Source organism: Dryobates pubescens, chromosome 23 (assembly GCF_014839835.1).
Source record: "Dryobates pubescens isolate bDryPub1 chromosome 23, bDryPub1.pri, whole genome shotgun sequence".
Classification (NCBI taxonomy): domain Eukaryota; kingdom Metazoa; phylum Chordata; class Aves; order Piciformes; family Picidae; genus Dryobates; species Dryobates pubescens.
The window spans coordinates 7188018-7206719 of record NC_071634.1 but is presented as its reverse complement, the minus strand read 5'-3'; the positions used below and the strand labels follow the sequence as shown (position 1 = coordinate 7206719).

At 48.0% G+C, this 18702-nt stretch overlaps 2 protein-coding genes across 2 annotated transcripts in view; one reads left to right on the top strand and one right to left on the bottom strand.

The window, feature by feature from the left end:
* DOK7 (docking protein 7) overlaps window positions 1-5551 on the top strand; it is a 50106-nt gene extending 44555 nt beyond the window's left edge. The window contains 3 exon segments of the mRNA XM_054172281.1: window positions 1069-1140; window positions 2525-2677; window positions 4754-5551. Of these exon segments, the coding sequence (XP_054028256.1) occupies window positions 1069-1140; window positions 2525-2677; window positions 4754-4890 (362 nt within the window). The 3' untranslated portion in view covers window positions 4891-5551.
* A 5029-nt stretch (window positions 5552-10580) lies between these two features.
* Window positions 10581-18202, bottom strand: LRPAP1 (LDL receptor related protein associated protein 1). The gene is made up of 8 exons (XM_054172392.1): window positions 17988-18202; window positions 16443-16587; window positions 15942-16066; window positions 14117-14237; window positions 12505-12663; window positions 11924-12006; window positions 11605-11781; window positions 10581-11311 (listed from the first exon to the last, which is right to left on the bottom strand). The coding sequence occupies exons 1-8, from the start codon at window positions 18165-18167 to the stop codon at window positions 11246-11248; spliced, it is 1056 nt and encodes a 351-aa protein (XP_054028367.1). The 5' UTR covers window positions 18168-18202; the 3' UTR covers window positions 10581-11245.
* Between the last annotated feature and the right edge of the window lie 500 nt (window positions 18203-18702).

The window sequence follows — 18702 nt, the reverse complement described above, 5'->3', positions numbered from 1 at the left end:
AAGTGGTTCTGAGGTATGTGTGTGCATGTAAAATGAAATTAATTGAAAAGACAAATTAATTCAAACTGCAGGAAATGATAATGTGTGATTCAATTCCCTACTGTAGGACTCAGGTATTTCTTTGGTATTTTTTGCTTTGCAGAGGTTTTTTTTAGAGAGGCATTGGCAGATGGGATGAGTTTAGAAGCAGCAGTGGCTGCTAAGTGTCAGAGGACAGGCAGCAACCTTATTCATGGCAGCAAAATGCTGCCAGCACTTTAACAATAACAAAAGGCACCCACCAAAAAACCAATCCCACCTCAGGCCGTGAGAAACCCAGGACTCTAGCACTGACATGGTGGGGAAGAAGCTCCCCCAGGTTGAAAGCTGCTGTTTCATGATGATGGAGAAAGAAACACCAGCAGATAAAATGATGAGTGTTTGTCATTCCAAATTAACCCAAATATATTCCTCCTGTGGGCAGAGCTTTTTAGTTTGCCTTATCTGAACTGGGCTGGAATCTGAGATCATGAGAGAATCTGAGTATCGGTTTTTTTTCCAGTGTAGTGCTCAGGAAGCCCTGGTGATGTGCAGCCTGACTTCTTGCAAAGAGGCTGCTTTGCACTTGGAAAACAAAGTTCTCTTTGGCAGGGCTAGCTTAAGCATTTCTGCAGAGCTGTGTCAGAAATCAAGGAGTTATCCATCATGCTGGAGGTGGAATTTTAACAAGAGCCTTCCAGATGCTCCTAAAGATCACCCACACACTTCTCCCTGATTCATGCATTCAAGACAGGTTTGCTCCCTCATCCAGGTGCAGCAAAACACACTCTAGGCTTCAGTGGCCTGCCTTCATTGTCAGTGCTTGTAAACATGTCCTAGTGTTTGTTTCCTTGGTGTCACACTCGTTAGGGAATGCTGGCGTTGCCGCTACAGAGGAGCCAAAGCTGAGCGCTGCTGACACCTCCCGAGGTTATTCAGCATGAGTTTTCAGCTTAGGGAGTTACAAATCAGACCCAGAAAATCCCAAGCATTGTTTGCACTGCACAGATTCCTAAATCCAAAGCCATTAATGGTATTCCTGTATTCTAGCTCCTAAAGGTGGCTGTGAGATGCTAACACTTCCTGCAGAACCTGGAACTCCCACTAGCTCTGAGGAACTTGGTGAGTGAAGATCTTTGGAGCCAGCTGCATTAGAGGACACTAACATCTATTTCCATCTCCTTTTTATCTGTTGTGATCTCTTCTGAAGGTTTCTTGTTGAGGAGTCAGCTTGCTATGCATGCTCTCACATGTATCTTGGGGCTGCGGTTATGGTGCTGGGTTTTACTTTGTGTTATCAGATGTTTCTGGGAATGATGCCTACAGAGGGTAGAAAATATGAACAACTAACACTTGCTGAACCAAAGGCTTAAATATGAAATGTATCAAATAGTGAAGTATCACTTTCTCCTTCCCTCCCCAATTTTAGTATCTTTTAATTTCTTTCCCCCTAATTTCAGTGCCACTGCATTTTCTCTTTCACTCTGCTCCTGTTATTTCTTATCTTTTTTCCTTCCTACCTTTGCCCCTTTTCTCTTCCAGCAATCATCATTCTTTCAGAGTGATTTAATCAGGCATTTTGGTTTGCTTTTCTCCCTCATTTTCCCTCCCTAATGATCTCAAACACTGGCCTTTGGACCCCACCTGTAAGGTTCTTCTTCCTGTCCACCCAGAACAGGCTGCTGGAAGAGTTCAGTCCACAGCTCGCTCTCTGTGCCCTGCTTTCTCATTAGGAGCTTTTTGACTGCCTTGTGCTTTACAAACCAGCCTTTCTTTTCAAATCCCAGCCAGGTTTTAGTGTCTGAGGGGATTTTTTTTTATTTGAAGGAAAACCAACCCCCCCAATATCTCTATGTTTACAAAGAAAGCAGAGTTTCTGTTAAGCCATGGTTTAGTCCTGAGGTCTGTGGTGATGGGTTGGACTTGATGATCTTTGAGGTCTCTTCCAACCTTGGTGATTCTGTGACAGCTCAGACTAAACAGCAGAAGACATTCCATCTATGCCAGTTTTGCCCAACTTTATTTTTAATCTTCTTTTTTCTTCTTTATTTTTTTTAAACTTTGGAGTCAAGTTACAGCAAGAATATTTGATTGTTGTTAGGGGATTCTTTGATCTGTGTGCTGCTTTTGCTGTTCTTGCACGAAATCCCACAAGTTAACACTTGCGTGGGTTTTTAGTTCGCAGGAAAATCACTTGGCTTGTCTGCTTCAAGGGTGACATTCAGCTTTCTGAAACCTTTCACCTGTTTAGCTCTGTAAAGGAGTTTGCTAGTTTTGGTGCTAACAAAGCCAGGTCCATCAGCCACCCCTCACAAGACTTGTTCTAGATCAGTCTCTCGGGAGCTGTTCTGTAGAAACCTGTCTTCTCATATGCCCTCTCTGAGTGAGGAGCGTTCTGTTTGGCAAGCAGTTGTTGCTGCTGAGGGTTTATTTTGATGGCACTGTGTCTGTGTGTGAGGTGGATGCCTGGTTAGAGTGTCTCTGATGATATTGTTGCTTCTCTTAGAAGGGGCGGTAGGTTACTCAGCTGATGTCCCTGCAGCAGATCGACCCCACAGCGAGACAGCCACCTATGTGAATATTCCTGTCAGCCCAACCTCCAAAAAGCAGCTGCACTACATGGAGCTGGAGCTGCAGGAACCCAGCACGAGCGTGAGAGGTAAGCCATTCTGCACCACCATGTAAACAGCAAGGGCTGCAGTCATGCAGAATGTGTGGGGAGCCTGAACTTCTCATCTCCCCATGGCCTCCTGCTAGCACAGGAGTCGAACTCTGATATGTTTGTGAGGTGCTCCTTGGAGTTGCCAACTCCTTTGGATGAGATTGGTAAGTAAAGAGGTTCTGTGAGATGTTTTGTCCCTCTGTCAGGTGCACTGGATGTGCACTCCTCCTAAACTCCACCTGTGTCTGCAGTTTGACAGACAGGAATTTGCTTTGTGCTGCCAAGGGTTTCATGGCATGTATTAGGGCTCCATTTCATTTGTCTTGGCTTCAGAAACAGGGCTCTGGGTGTAGGAGTGCAGGGCTTGCTGCTGAAGGAACTGATTCTGGAGCCATGCAGCAAAGACTTCAGACTAGACCACAGTGTTCTATTTGCTTTCCATGAGGGTGTGTGACAATGCTGCAGAAAGGAAGCCAGTTAAAGGATTTGAATTCTTTAAAATAGATGTTTGGGGGTTTTTTAGTTCTTTTGTCTGGATCTGGTTATTTTCCTTCTAGTGCTTAACTCAGACAATCAGCACCTATGCCTGCAATACAGAGGGCCTCTATTGTTATTTAGAGGTGTAGTTCTCTGTACAGCATCCTGCTGAGATGTAAAAGCAGTGGTTTGTCTTCCTTTTCAAGACAGTGAGCCATGGCATTCAGAAAGAAGAGCCAAATTCCATAAACTGACATAAACTTTCCTGACTATCAGCTGCTTTCCCAAGCTCAACTTGTAGAACTTTGAACAACCATAATTATTTTGTCATACTCAAGTTTTCTCAACCTCTAGAGTTTTGTGTCTGCACCTATACAGATTTACCTCACTCCTTACCTTACTAAGCAGCTTTTACCTCCCTTATTCCTAATGGTAGTCATTCTGTCTGAGGCTGAAGCGGTTGATTTGGTGAACGCTCCCAGAGTGCCTAATCCCCACAAAGAATCCCTTCCAAAGGTGGTTTCTGTTCAAGTACCAGATGTTATTCATTGACTGACTTACTAGTCAGTAAGCAGGCTGCTGGTGAAGCCTCCTCTGCTCAGCTCTGCCACTCAGCTCAGTGTTGAGCGAAGTTCAATTTTGTCTTCTGCTGGGAGGAGCGAGAGCTGGGTTTGTTCAGCCTCAAGACAAGGCTTAGGGCAGACCTTATTACCATGGACCAGTACATAAAGGATGGCTACCAGGACAATGGAGATTCCCTTTGTACAAGGAGTCCCATGGAAAAGACAAGGGGTGATGGGGACAAGTTACTGCTGGGGAGATTCCAATTGGACTCCAGAAGAAGATGTTTCCCCATGAGAACAGTTGGACATTGGAATCATCGCCCAAGGGAAGCAGTGAATAACCCTCCATGGGACAGTTTTAAGACTCAGCTTGACAGGGTGCTGGGTCAGCTCATTTCAACTACACCTTCACCTAGAAAGGTTGGACCAGGTGATCCTTGGAGATATTTCCAAACTGGCATTTTGGGATGCTGTGATTAGGAGTGGAGATCCAAACCTGGGGCAGATAAGAAAGATTTGGAATTGTTTTTTGTAGTTGTTATCACCTTACTCCCTTTACAGAGCTTGCTTTAAGACCAGACCAAGAGCATCTAGGGGATCTGTGGGAGAATAAGCCATTGGAATGGGCTGCCCAGGGAGGTGGCAGAGGTGGTGGAGTCACCATCCCTGGAGGTGTTGAAGAGGGGACTGGACATGGCACTTTCCATGGTTTAATAGTCATGAGGTGTTGGGTGACAGGTTGGACTTGATGATCTTTGAGGTCTCTTCCAACCTTACTGATTCTATGATTCTAATAACTTACCCCTGGCTGCCAGCCTGCCCAGAGAGGTTGTGGAGTCTCCTTCTTCTGGAAACATTCCAAACCTGCCTGGAGGCATTCCTGTGTGACCTGCCCTAGGTCATCCTGCTCTGGCAGGTGGTTGGATGTGACGATCACTCAAGGTCCCTTCCAACCCTCCACCACTCTGGGTCTGTTTTACCCAGGAATGTGTGAGGGGTGTAGTCTTGTACAGGATTTCATTTGGTGTTTCAGGGAGCGGATCATCTCGCTATGCCCAGATCGACATCGCAGCCACGGAGACAGCCCACAAAGTGGGGACCCAGCACGCCCAGTGCCGGGAGGAACGTTTGCAGGAGCTGGAGCAGAAGAAGAAGGGGGCTCAGCAGTGACCTGTCTAGGAAAGAACTTTTTGCTCACCATTAATTGGTACCAATTTCTCTTCCAAAAGATCCACATTTGTTGTACAAAACACTCATGCAAAACGCTGCCATCTCTTGTGGCATTGATACCAGATCCATTCCAGTGTCTTGACTCCTGATTGGGAGGCTGGTAGCATGAGGGGGGAGGAGGTCTGGTCTTGCTTTTATTTTCATCTGGTTATAAAGTCCAGATTTTTCCTCATCTGCAATGTCAGATGGAAGTTACCTTTTTGCTAGATGTCTAAAATCCTGGAGAACCTGGAACCAGTTCCAGTGTTTATTAGATGGTGGCATTTTCTTTCACATTAAAGAACTGGAGTGTGTGCAGATAAGGGAAGGTGAATGTGAGGGTGAGTGTGAGTGTGACTGTTAAGATATCTGTATATATCTGAGTGTATAAAGTACAGAAACCCTCTAGTAATACATTCATGGACTCTTACAAAACCAGGGCAGTTCAGTGCCTGATTTTTTTGCAGGCACAATTTTGTTCAAGTTCTGGGCTTATCTGTGGCCATGATTAACTTTACCTGTAACTAAGTCAGTTTTGTACCTCACCAACAGATCTGTGGCTTTGAAGCTGCTCAGATTTCAAAGCTGCCTTGTCAGGGATGCAGGTAGGCAAGAGCACACACACACATGCAAGTGATTTCGTTGTGTCTAGAAACCAAAGTGAGGGCAAAGGGACATTTTGGGTGCTTCTGTTCCTAACCCCCCCCCGTCTCAAAACACAGGCTTTGATTTCATAGCTGCTGAGCAGCTGCAGTTTCCTGGAGCTGTCAGCCTCTTTGCAAATCCAGTCTCGTGTTTCTCATGCAGAGTATCTTAAAATCGGGGTACTCAAAGGAAACTTTCACTTCTGGTAATGGAGCCCTTTACTTGCAGCTCCAAAAGCAGCATCAACAGCAAGTCATCCACCTTCAGTCTACAACTTGACTCGTTCTTTGCTGCCCTGAAATACTGTAAAACCAGACTTGTGCAAGAGGGTGATGTATTCAGAGACCCTGCAGAACTGAGGCTCAGCAGGATGAGGTGCTCTAGGGGTATCCACAAGTCTGAGACATCTGGCTTGTGCACAGTGAGGTTGAGTGACTCAGAACTTGGCTTAGTCTCTGGTGTTGCCCTGTCTGTGTAATCCTTGTGCTCTGCTACCAGATGTCATTTAAGTAAATCCCCTCCAGCAGTGACACCAGGCTAACAGGCAGTGCTCTTATGAGGACAACTTCTTGGCCTGTGATAACAGAGCAGCTTTGGCTTCCAGATGTTACTGGGGGTGGTATCTTGGATATTATGATTCTTTGGCTGTGTCCTCTTAAGACAGGCTATCCCAGCCCAATTCTCTGTTTCAGATATGCTTTGTAATTCATGTTGGTGACTGGATGTTTTGTGCCAGTGAGTGTTTCACTAAGTGACTTAGAATGAGGAGTGGCTGTTTGTTTGAGGCAGAAGTTAACCCAAGCATTTGTTTGAATGTAGCCTCAATAGGAATGTAAAAGATCAGAAATATCTCAAATAAAGACAAATGTGTTTGAGAGCTGACAGTTGCCACTCTCCTCTGTCCTGTGTGATGATCTGCTTCTCTATCAGCCTAGCATATTTCTGAAGGGAAAAGGACTCTCATACAAATAGTTCCAGTTTGAAAGGTTTTGTTTTCCTGTTCTCCCAGGCAACCAGCACCAGAACAAGAGGACACAGTCTCAACCTGCACCAGGGGAAGTTTAGGCTGGAGGTGAGGAGAAAGTTCTTCACTGAGTAGTTAGCCATTGGAACGGGATGCCCAGGGAGGTGGTGGAGTCACCATCCCTGGAGGTGTTCAAGAGGGGATTGGACGTGGCACTTGGTGCCATGGTTTAGTCATGAGGTCTGTGGTGACAGGTTGGACTTGATGATCTTTAAGGTCTCTTCCAGCCTTGGTGATTCTGTGATTTGCCAAATGGGCAGTGGAGATCTGCTTTGTAAAGAGGTACAAAGGCAAGTTGTTGATTTCCGAGTTCACCTCCAACCTGAGCTGTTCCATGATCCTCTGAAACGAGCACCCTTTGGTAAGTCCCTTTTCTAGTTGCTCTGGGACAGCACAGATATACCTGAACAGAAAGATCAGTTGTGGTCTCTTCTTTTCAAGGCTGGGATGTCACAGACAGGCAAACAGATGTGATTCAGTCCCCAATTCTGAGACCGCAAAGAGCTTCAGAAGGCAGTGGCCGTGCTCAGGAAAGTGCAGCTGCCAAGTAAACTTTGAGGTTAGTCAAAACTTCAGGGTGAGCAAAAAGTTAACTTCAGAAGTTGCTCCCAAGCATTTGTCTGCATCAGAGGATCTAGAAATAATTCCCATTTCTGATCCCACTGTGTACACAGAGGCGTGTGGAACATCACCGCTTGACTGCAATAATGAGCATCAACTTATTTGAGGGCTGTGCAGTGAGGGGGTGGGATCAGAAAGCAGATGTAGCATGACAGTAATTTGTCTCCACATTACATCCTGGTGTTGTGAAATCTCTAAAATAAAAAATAATGTAAAAAAAAATAGGGGGAAAAGAAGAAAAGGCCTGGCATCCATGTGATAGAGGTTACATTTTACCCAGCTGTGGGCTGAGCTGGCAGCTTACAGACAATTCATACACAGGAAAGAGCAGGAGAGGAGCCTGCCCTTTGGATACTGAAGGTTTGCTATCTAATGAGTTGTTCAGGTTCAACAGGTATTGGTGCCTCTGTCTGCTGCAGCTGGAAGATGTACCCATGGCCTGCCTTTGGCTGCTCCTGTGGGACAGCACAGGTGGGGTGCAGACACAGCCACGAAACCACAGAGGGAATGCAAAGGGTGAGTTTATTCTTGGTGCCTCACGACGAGCAGGGTGCAGCTTGGTCCATGCTGGAGTGCGGCCAGCAGGTTAAAGGTGGTTCTCCTCCTTCTCTACTGTCCTGGTGAGGCCTCAGCTGGAATATTATGTCCAGTTCTAGGCCCCCCAGTTCAAGAAGGACAAGGAACTGCCAGAGAGAGTCCAGCAGAGAGCCACTGAGATGCTGAGGGGACTGGAACAACCACCTGAAGAGGAGAGGCTGAGAGCTGGGGCTGTTTAGCCTGGCGAAGACTGCAGGGGCATCCCATTAATGCTGATCAGTGTCTACAGGGTGAGTGTCAGGAGAATAGGGCCAGGCTCTTCTCAGTAGTGTCTGTTGACAGGACAAGGGGCAATGGACAGACTGGAACACAGGATGTTCCATTAAAACACAAAGACATCATTCAGAGCAGTGGGCCAGGCTGCTCAGAGGGGTGGTGGAGTTTCATTTCTGGGGGCAGTCAAACCCCACCTGCTTTCTGTGTGATTTATTCTGGGTGATTCTGCTCTAGCAGGGGGGGTGGAGTAGATGGTCTTCCAAGGTCCCTGCCAACCCCCACCATTCTGAGTGTGTGCTGAAGGAATCTGCTCTCCTGGCCTGTTCATGGAGGACTGGCACAGGCGCAGTTAGCCGCCGTGCTTTGATCTTTCACACAGTAGGGCAGGAATCTCAAGCATGTCCAATAGGAAGTCCATGACAGTCCCATGTTATCTACAGACAGGTGTTCTGCTTGTCCAACACACCAAGCTGAACAATCAGGATGATCTATGTGGCTTTCCACACCCTGCTGCATGTCCCTGGAGCATGTCTGCAATCCTCCTGCCCACTCTTGTTATTCTCCTGTACTGTTGTAACGCTTTGTCCTTTGATGACCAACACTCAGCAGTGCAGGACACAAACTGGGAAGCACAGGAAAAGTGCCTACTGGAATTTGATGGAGGAATAGGGAGATGTCAGCAGAGAGCTGGAAAGCAACAGATGTCTTTGGACTGCTACTGTAGTGACAGGACAGTGACAGGATAGAGTGACTGAGTCTGTACAAGGCAGTTTGGAGGCTGGGTTGCTGCTGCTTGCACCAAGTGGGGCTGCAGCAAGGAAGTGGAGTGTCCTGGCACAAGCTGAGGCTGTGTCTGTGTCCTTGGTCAAGCAGGAGATGTGCTGGCACTGTCTCCACCAGCAACAGTGGAACTGTGGGATAGTTAGATGTTGGTGGCCACTCCAAAGAGGCAGACTGTCATGCTCCATGTGTGACAGGCTTGTCGTCCATGCATAGAGCCATGAAGATGGTCCCAGTTTGTGCTGACTTGGTCTGGACCTTGGAGGGAATGACCCTGTGTCTGGCTGCTCTCCTCTGTGGCAAGCTTAGTGTGTGTTGGGTGAGGGATGGTGGGAGCTGCACCCCTGCTGTGAGACAGAGAGCACCCTAACTTGACATGAAGGTGCCCCAGTTCCACATCCAGCTACACCACTGCTACTTCCCACAGCTGGGGGATTTGCTAGAGGATGACAGGTCCACCAGAGCCCAGCAACTGGTCATAGGTTGTCTTTGTTGTCTCAGTGTGTGTGATGTGACTGTGAGTGCCAGCTGTGAGAAGGCATTTCCTGTGGTGCACTCCTGCAGCACCCAGCTAGACCTGCCAAGCAGGACCTGCTCAGAGCTTTGCTTGCTTTCCTCTGCTGCTGCCTTCAGTGCACATGTTCAAATCCTTCACCCAGGAGCCAGTGCCGTGGGTCATGCCCCTGTCCAAGCCACAGCCATCAAGCTGACCTGTGGTACATGGATTCATTTCTTATTCTACCAAAGGGAAAACCAAAGGCCAGAGTGAAGTCTGCACCTCCCACACCTAGCACAGAATGCATTCCTCTTTGCATTCACCTGCAAAAACTGATACAGAATGATGAAGCTAAAGCTGTAAGGCAGTGCAGCTCCTGCTGTGTTGAAGGAGGGACAGCCCTTCAGGTGAGTCTGGGGAAGAAATGGGGTGCAGTGTCCAGAAGAAAACAAAACATTTTGTCATTTTGTCTGGGTTGACTTTCTTTAGCTAACCCAGCAAAGGGGACACAGCCCCTAGCCTACAGGAACAGGCCCATCTCTAATGTTAATGGTAGCCTGTGGGGCTCCTGAGGGATTGATTCTTGGCAATATAAATGTTGGCTGACATGAAAAGAAAGAAGTATACCCCCTCCAGCCTTCCTGCTTCAAAATTAAGATATGCAGAACCTCCAGGTAAGAGATGAAACCTGAAATAATCTTTGCACAAGGATCACACTACTTTGAGCCCACTGTGGACCCAGGCAGTAGGTAAAGAACACACAGAGTGCTGGTTCTGACTGAACAGACCTCTCAGTATTTCTCAGGGCAGGGGTGTCAGCAGCTGAGGCTGGAGGACAGCTGCCACACCACAGGGCTGCAGTGTGTGAGGGACCGAGCTTCTTAACCAAGCAGCTGTAATCATTCACCTGCACTGGGTCTCTGCCTTAACCTTGCTCCTGGACAGCTGCTCAGTGAACAGTGAAACACTCCCTAGGGAGAAAGGGTCAGAACTGGCAGTATAGAAAACCTCAACCCAGAAGGCTAAAATAGCTGCCACAGTTCTCACATATAACAGAAAAATGTTCACAAAAGTGGTAGCAGTCTTTGACTATTGGAATACAGAAGCTGCTTTAGCCTTCTGTCTAATTCAGAAGGTAGGAACACATTCTTGTGGTGCATAACTATCCCTCCTGTCTTAAAAAAACCAATGTGAGAGTGAACTTCAGTTGAAAGAAAGGCAACATGCTCAAAGCACAGGTCTGCTTACTTCTCCCTAAATGAGAGGAAAGCAAAACAAAGGCTCACCAGTACAGTTGGGATGTTTTTAATGACTAACTGTAACAAACCCCAGCAACCATGAACAAGGTAATTGTACATACACTCAGTAACCTCCTATGGGTTAGTCTGTAACTAGTCTGTAACTTGACCTCAATACTTGTTCCCTCCTTACTCTTCCTTCCCTCCTCTCACATGAAAGATTCATACACAGTGCAGCTCTGAGCCACTGCTCAAAGGCAGTAGAAATGTTTTTGTTACCTTCAGTAGGAAAAGCATTGACATAAAAGACTTTTCTGGCCTGTTTTAACTCCCTGTACCTCAGTGCTTGCTTTCATTGATCAGAAAACCTTTCCTGACTATGACAGCAGTTGTTTTTTACCAGCAGGAATCCTCTGAGAATACACATCTTTTCCTTCTGACATGACTGCTTATTTCAAAGGCTGTTACTTGATTCAGATGCAAGATTTAAATGATCCAAGATGTGTACCTCACATTTATAATCTACTCATTTCATTTGGTAGTGCAAATACAAAACTGGCAATTAAGTGAAGGAAAAAAAATATCTTACAGGACAACCCTGTCCAATCCTTACTATTTCAGAAGGACTCCTTGGTCAGTCCTGTTCAAACCCCACATTTTCTGTGTTAATGCATTGATCCCATGAAGGACAGCATGTTTTTATAGCTCATTGTGTTGAAGACCTTGAGAGATTCTGCTGGATAAGTCTTGCAAGTGCTTCTTTACCTAGTAAGAAAAGAACACATCAATCAGTCTTATGTATCCATGTCCCATAGTCACAGTTTGCTGTCAGGGTCTGTGACACCAGAAGAACCAGGACCAGGGAAATTTCAGGCATTTTAGAATGAGGTCTGTAAAAAATCATGCACAGCCTGTAGCAGGCATGGAGCAGAGCTGTGCCTTAAACAACTCCTCTGACAGCTACTCAAACAGCATGAAAAATCCATGCTGGATAACCTGCACCCCCTCTGCCACTGAGGTAAACTTTCAACCTGTGTGTCTGCTGGATTTATACAGACCTTATATCCCAGTTCTTTTGTCTTTTCTTCCAGCATGGCATATTTCTCTTTGTTTCTGTTCAGGTGATCCTTGTCACCAGTCCCCTCTATGTGCTTCAGCTTCTCGTGGGAAATCTCCAGTTGTTTCTGATAATGATGGTGTTTTTCAATCTTTGCTTCAAAGTGTTTCAGCTCCTCCTAGGACAAGTAATACACAGAAAGATTCACAGGCTTTTCTTTCCAAGCCTTCCTCTCTCTCTTCTTGCTAAGACATCCCTAATGCTGTTTCACTAAGTGAAGCTCAGAAAACCTTTTCACTTCTCACTGGAATTCTACTTACCCGAAAAGATTCAAGTTCCTTCTCGGTGAAATTGGCTGATTTGGCCATGTCCCACAGATCAATCACTCTGGGTTCTTCAAACTCTAAACAGACACAGAGCACCAAATGAACATCTGGACATGCTGCTTGTATGCAAGCTGAGCATGCTTTCTCACAAGCAAACCCACAGACACACTGAGCACTGCATTACTAACGGGGCTAGTTGAAGGGAGAAAATCCAAATACTTCACTGTAGTGTTGCTGGAGCAAGTATTTTTTAAAGGGGTGAAACTTCCCCCCAGGAACTGAATTGTGGCATTGCTTGCCCTGCATGTTGTCTCCCTTGCCTGCCCTCCTGAAGATGTAATATCCCTTTTCAGATGGGCACAGCAGACAGGACTGTCGTCTTTACAGGTTGTCCTTATCCCTTCATTAGGCTTCTAGTGCTGGATTTAAACAGAACAGGCTGCTGTACCTCTCCAGCCCTTTGTGGGGACCCCATGCACTGTGACCCTGTGACTACATCTTGTTATTGCCCACTGATTTGTAATTTTGCTGAGTGAATTGAACCCCAAATGAGCATAAACCCCACTGCATCATACCACTGGTTGTGTCATATCCCTGGTGGCTGACTTTACGCAAGCGCTCAAAGCCCTGGTTGATGCTTCTGAGCTTCTCTTTGAGTTCTCTGTGCTTGTTGTGCAAGATTTCCTCTTTTACCAGGTTCTCCTCAGAGGGGTTGATGACATTTTTGTGGATATCTGCAGAAGAAGGAAAGTGTTACTGGTTTTTGGCCAAACTCCCACAGGTCAAAAGCTGCAGAAATGCCCCAGATGTGAGGTGAATAGAAGATGGGAAGCTCTCAGCAGGTGAGTGTGAATGAAGCATCAGCAGCACCATTTGGAGGCACTGATTCCTTTTGCAAGTCAGGAGTGAGATCAATGCTCCTCAGAGCTCTGCAGAGTGGAATTACAGAAGTGCTTTTTAACTCCCACTGGCCATCAGCCAAGATTTTAGTAAGGAAATGTTCTTATTTTCCTAGGTTAGTAATATCCAAGGAGACAGGATAGGCATGGCTGGTGAGTCCTGTGCTCTCTTCCTTGGGGATTTAATGAAGCCATCAGGACATCTGATGTTGATTTCCAGCAGCTTCTAGCTTGGATTCTACAATGCAAACATCAAACTGCCTAAAAGCTTTAGAATGCTTTGGCTCTAAAGATTTTAGTTGGATCAGTACTGCATGCTGGACTCAGATCCTTGATGCTGTAACATATCTCAGGCTCAGTGCCTAAGATCATAAAACAGATCCCCTTGGGCTCCAAGCTGGTGAGATAAAACGTGCATGTTCTGCAGGACTACATTTTGCAGCAGTGGATCTATGCTTGCTGCTTAACTTCCACTCAGCTACCATGGCCAGTGTTGCTAATCTGCTGAAACACAGGTAGAACCCAACCCAGCAAGTGTGCCCAGGTGGCCAAGAAGGCCAATGGCATCCTGGCCTGCATCAGAAATAGTGTGGCCAGCAGGAGCAGGGAAGTCGTTGTGCCCCTGCACTCAGCACTGGTTAGGCCACACCTTGAGTCCTGTGTCCAGTTCTGGCCCCTCAATTTAAGAAGGACATTGAGACTCTTGAATGTGTCCAGAGAAGGGCAATGAGGCTGGGGAGAGGCCTTGAGCACAGCCCTGTGAGGAGAGGCTGAGGGAGCTGGGGTTGTTTAGCCTGGAGAGGAGGCTTTTGGGAGACCTTCTTGCTGTCTACAACTACCTGAAGGGAGGTTGTAGCCATGTGGGGGTTGGTCTCTTCTCCCAGGCAACCAGCACCAGAACAAGAGGACACAGTCTCAAACTGTGCCAGGGGAAGTTTAGGCTGGAGGTGAGGAGAAAGTTCTTCACAGAAAAAGAGACTGGCCATTGGAATGTGCTGCCCAGGGAGGTGGCAGAGCCCCTGTCCCTGGAGGTGTTCAAATAGGGATTGGACGTGGCACTTGAAGCCATGGTTTAGTAGTCATGAGGTGTTGGGTGACGGGTTGGACTTGATGATCTTTGAGGTCTTTTCCAACCTTATCATAGAATTAGTAAGTGCCTGGCAGTGCCAGCATCTGCAGGCAGGAATGTCAGCCCTCAGGAGTTTCAAAGACACTTGGAAACAATGAAGGCCACGGTCAGAGCCAAGAGTAGAACTCATCTCAAAACATCAGAGAGCTCTCCAGGCACCTTCTGTCCTGCTCACGGTCTCCAGCAGGATGTTGTATTCGTGGATCTTTTCTTTGTGATGCTTAAACTCTCGCCAAAGCTTGTCCAGCTCCTCGGCAGAGAACTTCCCCGAGGTCTTGGCCTGAAAGAAACACCAGCAAATTCTGCTTTCCAGGCCAAGTGCTTTGGAGTGTGCGCCACAAAACTCTCCACTTCCCACCACCTTTAGAAAATTAAGCCCAGCTTTCCTAAGATCTTTTGTTTCAAATCCTTTTATATTTATATGCAGTCAGGAGCTAGAGATTGATGCATACAGGGGCTTTGATCATGTCAAAAAGAGAATTTGCTTCAGACTTGTAAAGCCGGACTTGCTCTGGAGTAGCCAGTGAAAGGAGACACTTCTATACCATAGGGAACAATTTAATAGAGATATAAGGGCCCTGCAACTGCAAGGGCACTGCTTGCACGAGGGATGCAGCCTGGTATTAAGTACAATCTTTACTTGGTGTTGCTCCACTGGCAAGTGAGGATTTTGTCTTTGCTGTGCATCTGCTCTGCAGTGAGACCCCACCTGGAGTACTGTGTCCAGTTCTGGAGCCCCTATTGCAAGAGGGATATGGAGGTGCTGGAAGGTGTCCAGAGAAGGGCCATGAGGATGATCAGAGGGCTGGAGCACCTCTCCTGTGAGGACAGACTGAAAGAGTTGGGGCTGTTCAGTCTGGAGAAGAGAAGGCTCCGAGGTGACCTCATTGTGGCCTTCCAGGATCTGAAGGGGGCTACAAGAAGGCTGGGGAGGGACTTCTCAGGATCTCAGGTGGTGATAGGACTAGGGGGAATGGAATAAGCTGGAGGTGGGGAGATTCAGGCTGGACGTGAGGAGGAAGTTCTTCACCGTGAGAGTGGTGAAGCCCTGGAATGGGCTGTCCAGGGAGGTGGTTGGGGCCCTGTGCCTGGAGGTGTTTTAAGCCCAGGCTGGATGAGGCTCTGGCCAGCCTGATGTAGTGTGAGGTGTCCCTGCCCATGGCAGGGGAGTTGGAACTAGATGATCCTTGTGGTCCCTTCCAACCCTGACTGATACTATGATACTATGATTTCTTCCTTACTGGATTACTTTTAGCAAGCAGGGACACACTTGCTCAGAGTCAGGCAGCTGGAGCACTACCCACACCTCTGGTGACTGATCTCCTGCAATGCACCATCAAAAGTGAATGTTTTTGAGCCCCAAGCCCTTCTTTTCTTGGCACATGCCACCTTGCCAGAGCTGTATCCAGCTACAAATAAGATTAAACCCCACACAGGTTTTCTCTGCTTTACTACCACTGTGCTAGACAGGTATTAAGAATGCTTTGCTTTACCTGACTACTAGTTTCTTAAAGCTTTGAATGATTTCAATTTTGAAGATCCTGGCTTCACCAGTTTTACCTTCCCAGCCTGACAATACATTTTCTGGGGTTTAATGCATAACTGATGTCACTGGAATACCAGGTTGAGCAACTTCCCAGTACAGATTGCATTCTTTAAGAGCCTATGAAACAGTTCTATTTAAAATGTAACAAAAAGGACAATTGCTACACAAAGGAAAATCCTGAGGTCAATGAAACATTGACTGAGGATCTTACCCTCCAGGCTGACTGATCTGGGTGTTTGCTTTGGCACACCTGCCACACCTGGTGACCTGGAGGCAGAGGGGATGCCCTCAGGTCACAAAGATGTAAGCTACAGCAGCTTGGTCAGTACTTTAAAGCAGAGTACTAAAACTACTCAGTGCCAATTCTGGGGGGCTCTCAGAAGGCACAGTGAAGAAACACTGATTTCCTACACTCCAGTTCCTGGGAACTTTCCTCACCTTGCTCCATAATTTTTCCAGTCTTGGATCATCTAGTGTATCACTTTCTGCACCATCTTTAATGTAGTTGGTATCAACCAGCTGAGAGTCCTTCTTTCCATTCATTCCATATTTGGTCATAATGACTGCAAGAGAACAGCAGATACAGAAACATCAGCACTAACTTCTGGATGTATGGAACACGAGAGATGGGCTGCACCCTTGACTTGCAGGGCTGGATTTGGCAGCTCATGGCTGGGAAAGCTAACAGAGTAAGACAAAAGAGGCCCCAGATTTAATGACCTCTTCTGAAAATATCAGGAGCAGGGGAATCTCTCAGCCTCCTGCGGCTCCCTGCTGGCCTCCAGAGAGCTTGTGTGCGCTCTGGAAAAGCCAGCCTGTTACTTAGTGGCTCAAACACAAACACTGGTATCTGATCACATGCCTGAAGCAAAGTCTTCCTGCAAAGATAATACCTTATCAGTTAAGTTCCACCTAAGTCCTTCCAAAGATTTACCTTACCATTTAAGTTGCGCCTGAGTTTGGCTTCTTTCTCTCCATCTTCATCTAACCCTTCAGCCTTCAGCTTTTTCCAGCTCAGTTCATCCTTTTCTTGTATTTTCAAATCACTGTGCAACTCTGCCAGTTTCACAGCAGAGAGATGAAGCTACCAGGAACAGAGAAATGTTTGCATTCAGTTATGTGGAGTCACCTCTTGCTGCAAGAAGCCAGCACAGATGTGCAGCACATCATTCCTTTCTTTTAATGCTTTGTGTCCACTTGAATGTAGGGACTTTAAGGGATGAGCCACTGCATGCACAACATCTCTTGCCTAGGAACATGGAGGGAGGTTCAGGTTGGGTACTAGGAACAATTTCCTCACAGATGGGTTTTCAGGCATTGGAACAGGCTCCACAGGGAGGTGGTGGAGTCACCGTCCCTGGAGGTGTTCAAAAGACACACAGATGTGGTGCTTAGGGACGTGGTTTAGTGGCCCTGGTGGTGTCTATCCAGAGTACAGGAAATCCAGAATTAATATTAACCACATTCCTTCACCTACAAGAACTGAACCTTTACCAGCCATGGCCCAAACTTCCCTGCTCCCCAGTAGTCAGATGAGCGTGGGCAGCTAGTGTGCTCCTCCCCCCTGTTGGAGCCATTCTGCTTAGCTGTAATTAAGTATTCCCACCACAATAAAATAGTTTTAGTCTATTTTCACTTCAAATATATTTTTTTTAGCTCAGAGAGGTAATCAATTGTCACTGTCAGAGTCAAGCCAGCTGGGAGTGGTGGGACACATTTGCTGGTGCTTCTTCCTCTGACTACACTGCTTAGTATAAATGAAGGTGACCTAAATGATCTTGAAGGTCTCTTCCAAGGTGGTTTATTCTATGTATTCTATTCTATAACCACCAAGGTGGGGGATTCCTTGGTGTCCCGTGCACTGAGCTCCTGTCCTGTGCAAAGCAGGACCTATGGCCACCTGCTGCAGACAGATGTGACCATCACGTCCCTCAACAATAGGGCTGAAGCATTAAACCAGCGAGTGAAGGCACCAGCCCCAGATCACTCCAGAAGGACTCCACTCTCTCTCCCACTTCCAGGGCATGTATATGGTTTAACTGCTGGCTTTACACATGGGACGATCATCACGCAGAGAGAAACACGGCAGGAGAGGGGAAGGAGATAACCTCCTAAGAGAAGCCCTTTCACAGCACCGCTGTTCCCCGCAGCCTGGGCCAGCCCCCGGGGAGCGGAGCTGTGCGAGTCCTGCTCTGAGCTGCCAGTCAGTGGCAGCCTGGCCTGACAACCACACGACTCTCCCCCGCCTCCGCAGCACCCCAGAGGCCCAGCACCAAGCCGGAGCCCGCCGTGGAGACGCCGGGCCGGGCCGCCTAGGTTTCCCCTCACACACAGCCCCCAGCCCCAGCCGCCGCCTGCGCCGCTTCTTCCTCTGCTGCCAGGGGAGCAGCGTTCAAAGCGGCCAAGCCCGACCCTGGGCCCTCGCGGGAGCAGCCCCGCAGAGAGCCGCCGTGGGCGCCGCTGCTCCCGCACCGCCTCACTCACCCGCTGCGCCTTCTCCCAGACCTGGTTCAGCTTCACCACCCGAAACTCCCCGCTCTCCCGTCGCTTGGCGCCGGCGTCCGCCAAGCCCTCGTTGGCCTCCCGGGAATACTTGCTGGGCTGGACACCAGCGGCAAGGAGGAAGGCGGCAGCGAGAGCAGCCAGCGCTCCGCAAGCCGCCATGTCGCACCGGGGGCGGAACTACAACGCCCGAGATGCCGCGCGTATCCCGGTCACGCCGCCTCCCACCCCCCGCCGCGCCTCCTGCGCGGCCCGGACGGAGGGGGCTGGCGGGGAGCAGGCGCTGGAAGCCCAGCTCAGGAGCTGCCTAGCGGGGGAGTTAGGGTTGAGCAGTTTCTCTTCAAGCGGGTTCGTGTCATCCGTGTCTGAGCGGAGACCTCGCTCTGTGCTACTCCCTGAAAGGCGGCCGGAGTCAGGGGCGTGTCGGTGTCCTCTCCCTAGGAACAAGCGATAGGAAGAAGGGAAACTGACGCGAGTCGCACCAGGGGGCGTTTAGGTTGGACGTTGGAAGAAAATCCATCACCGAAAGGTTCTCAGAGACTGGAACGGGGTCGCTTTTAGTGTATTAATTCCGTATTGCCTTTGTTCAAGGAGAAACGCTGACAAAACGTGATGGAGACCACACTCACAGGGCTGGATGCGGGGCAGGAGCTGACCCAGGCTGGGGATGGGGAAGAATTGTAGGGGATGCCGTGGG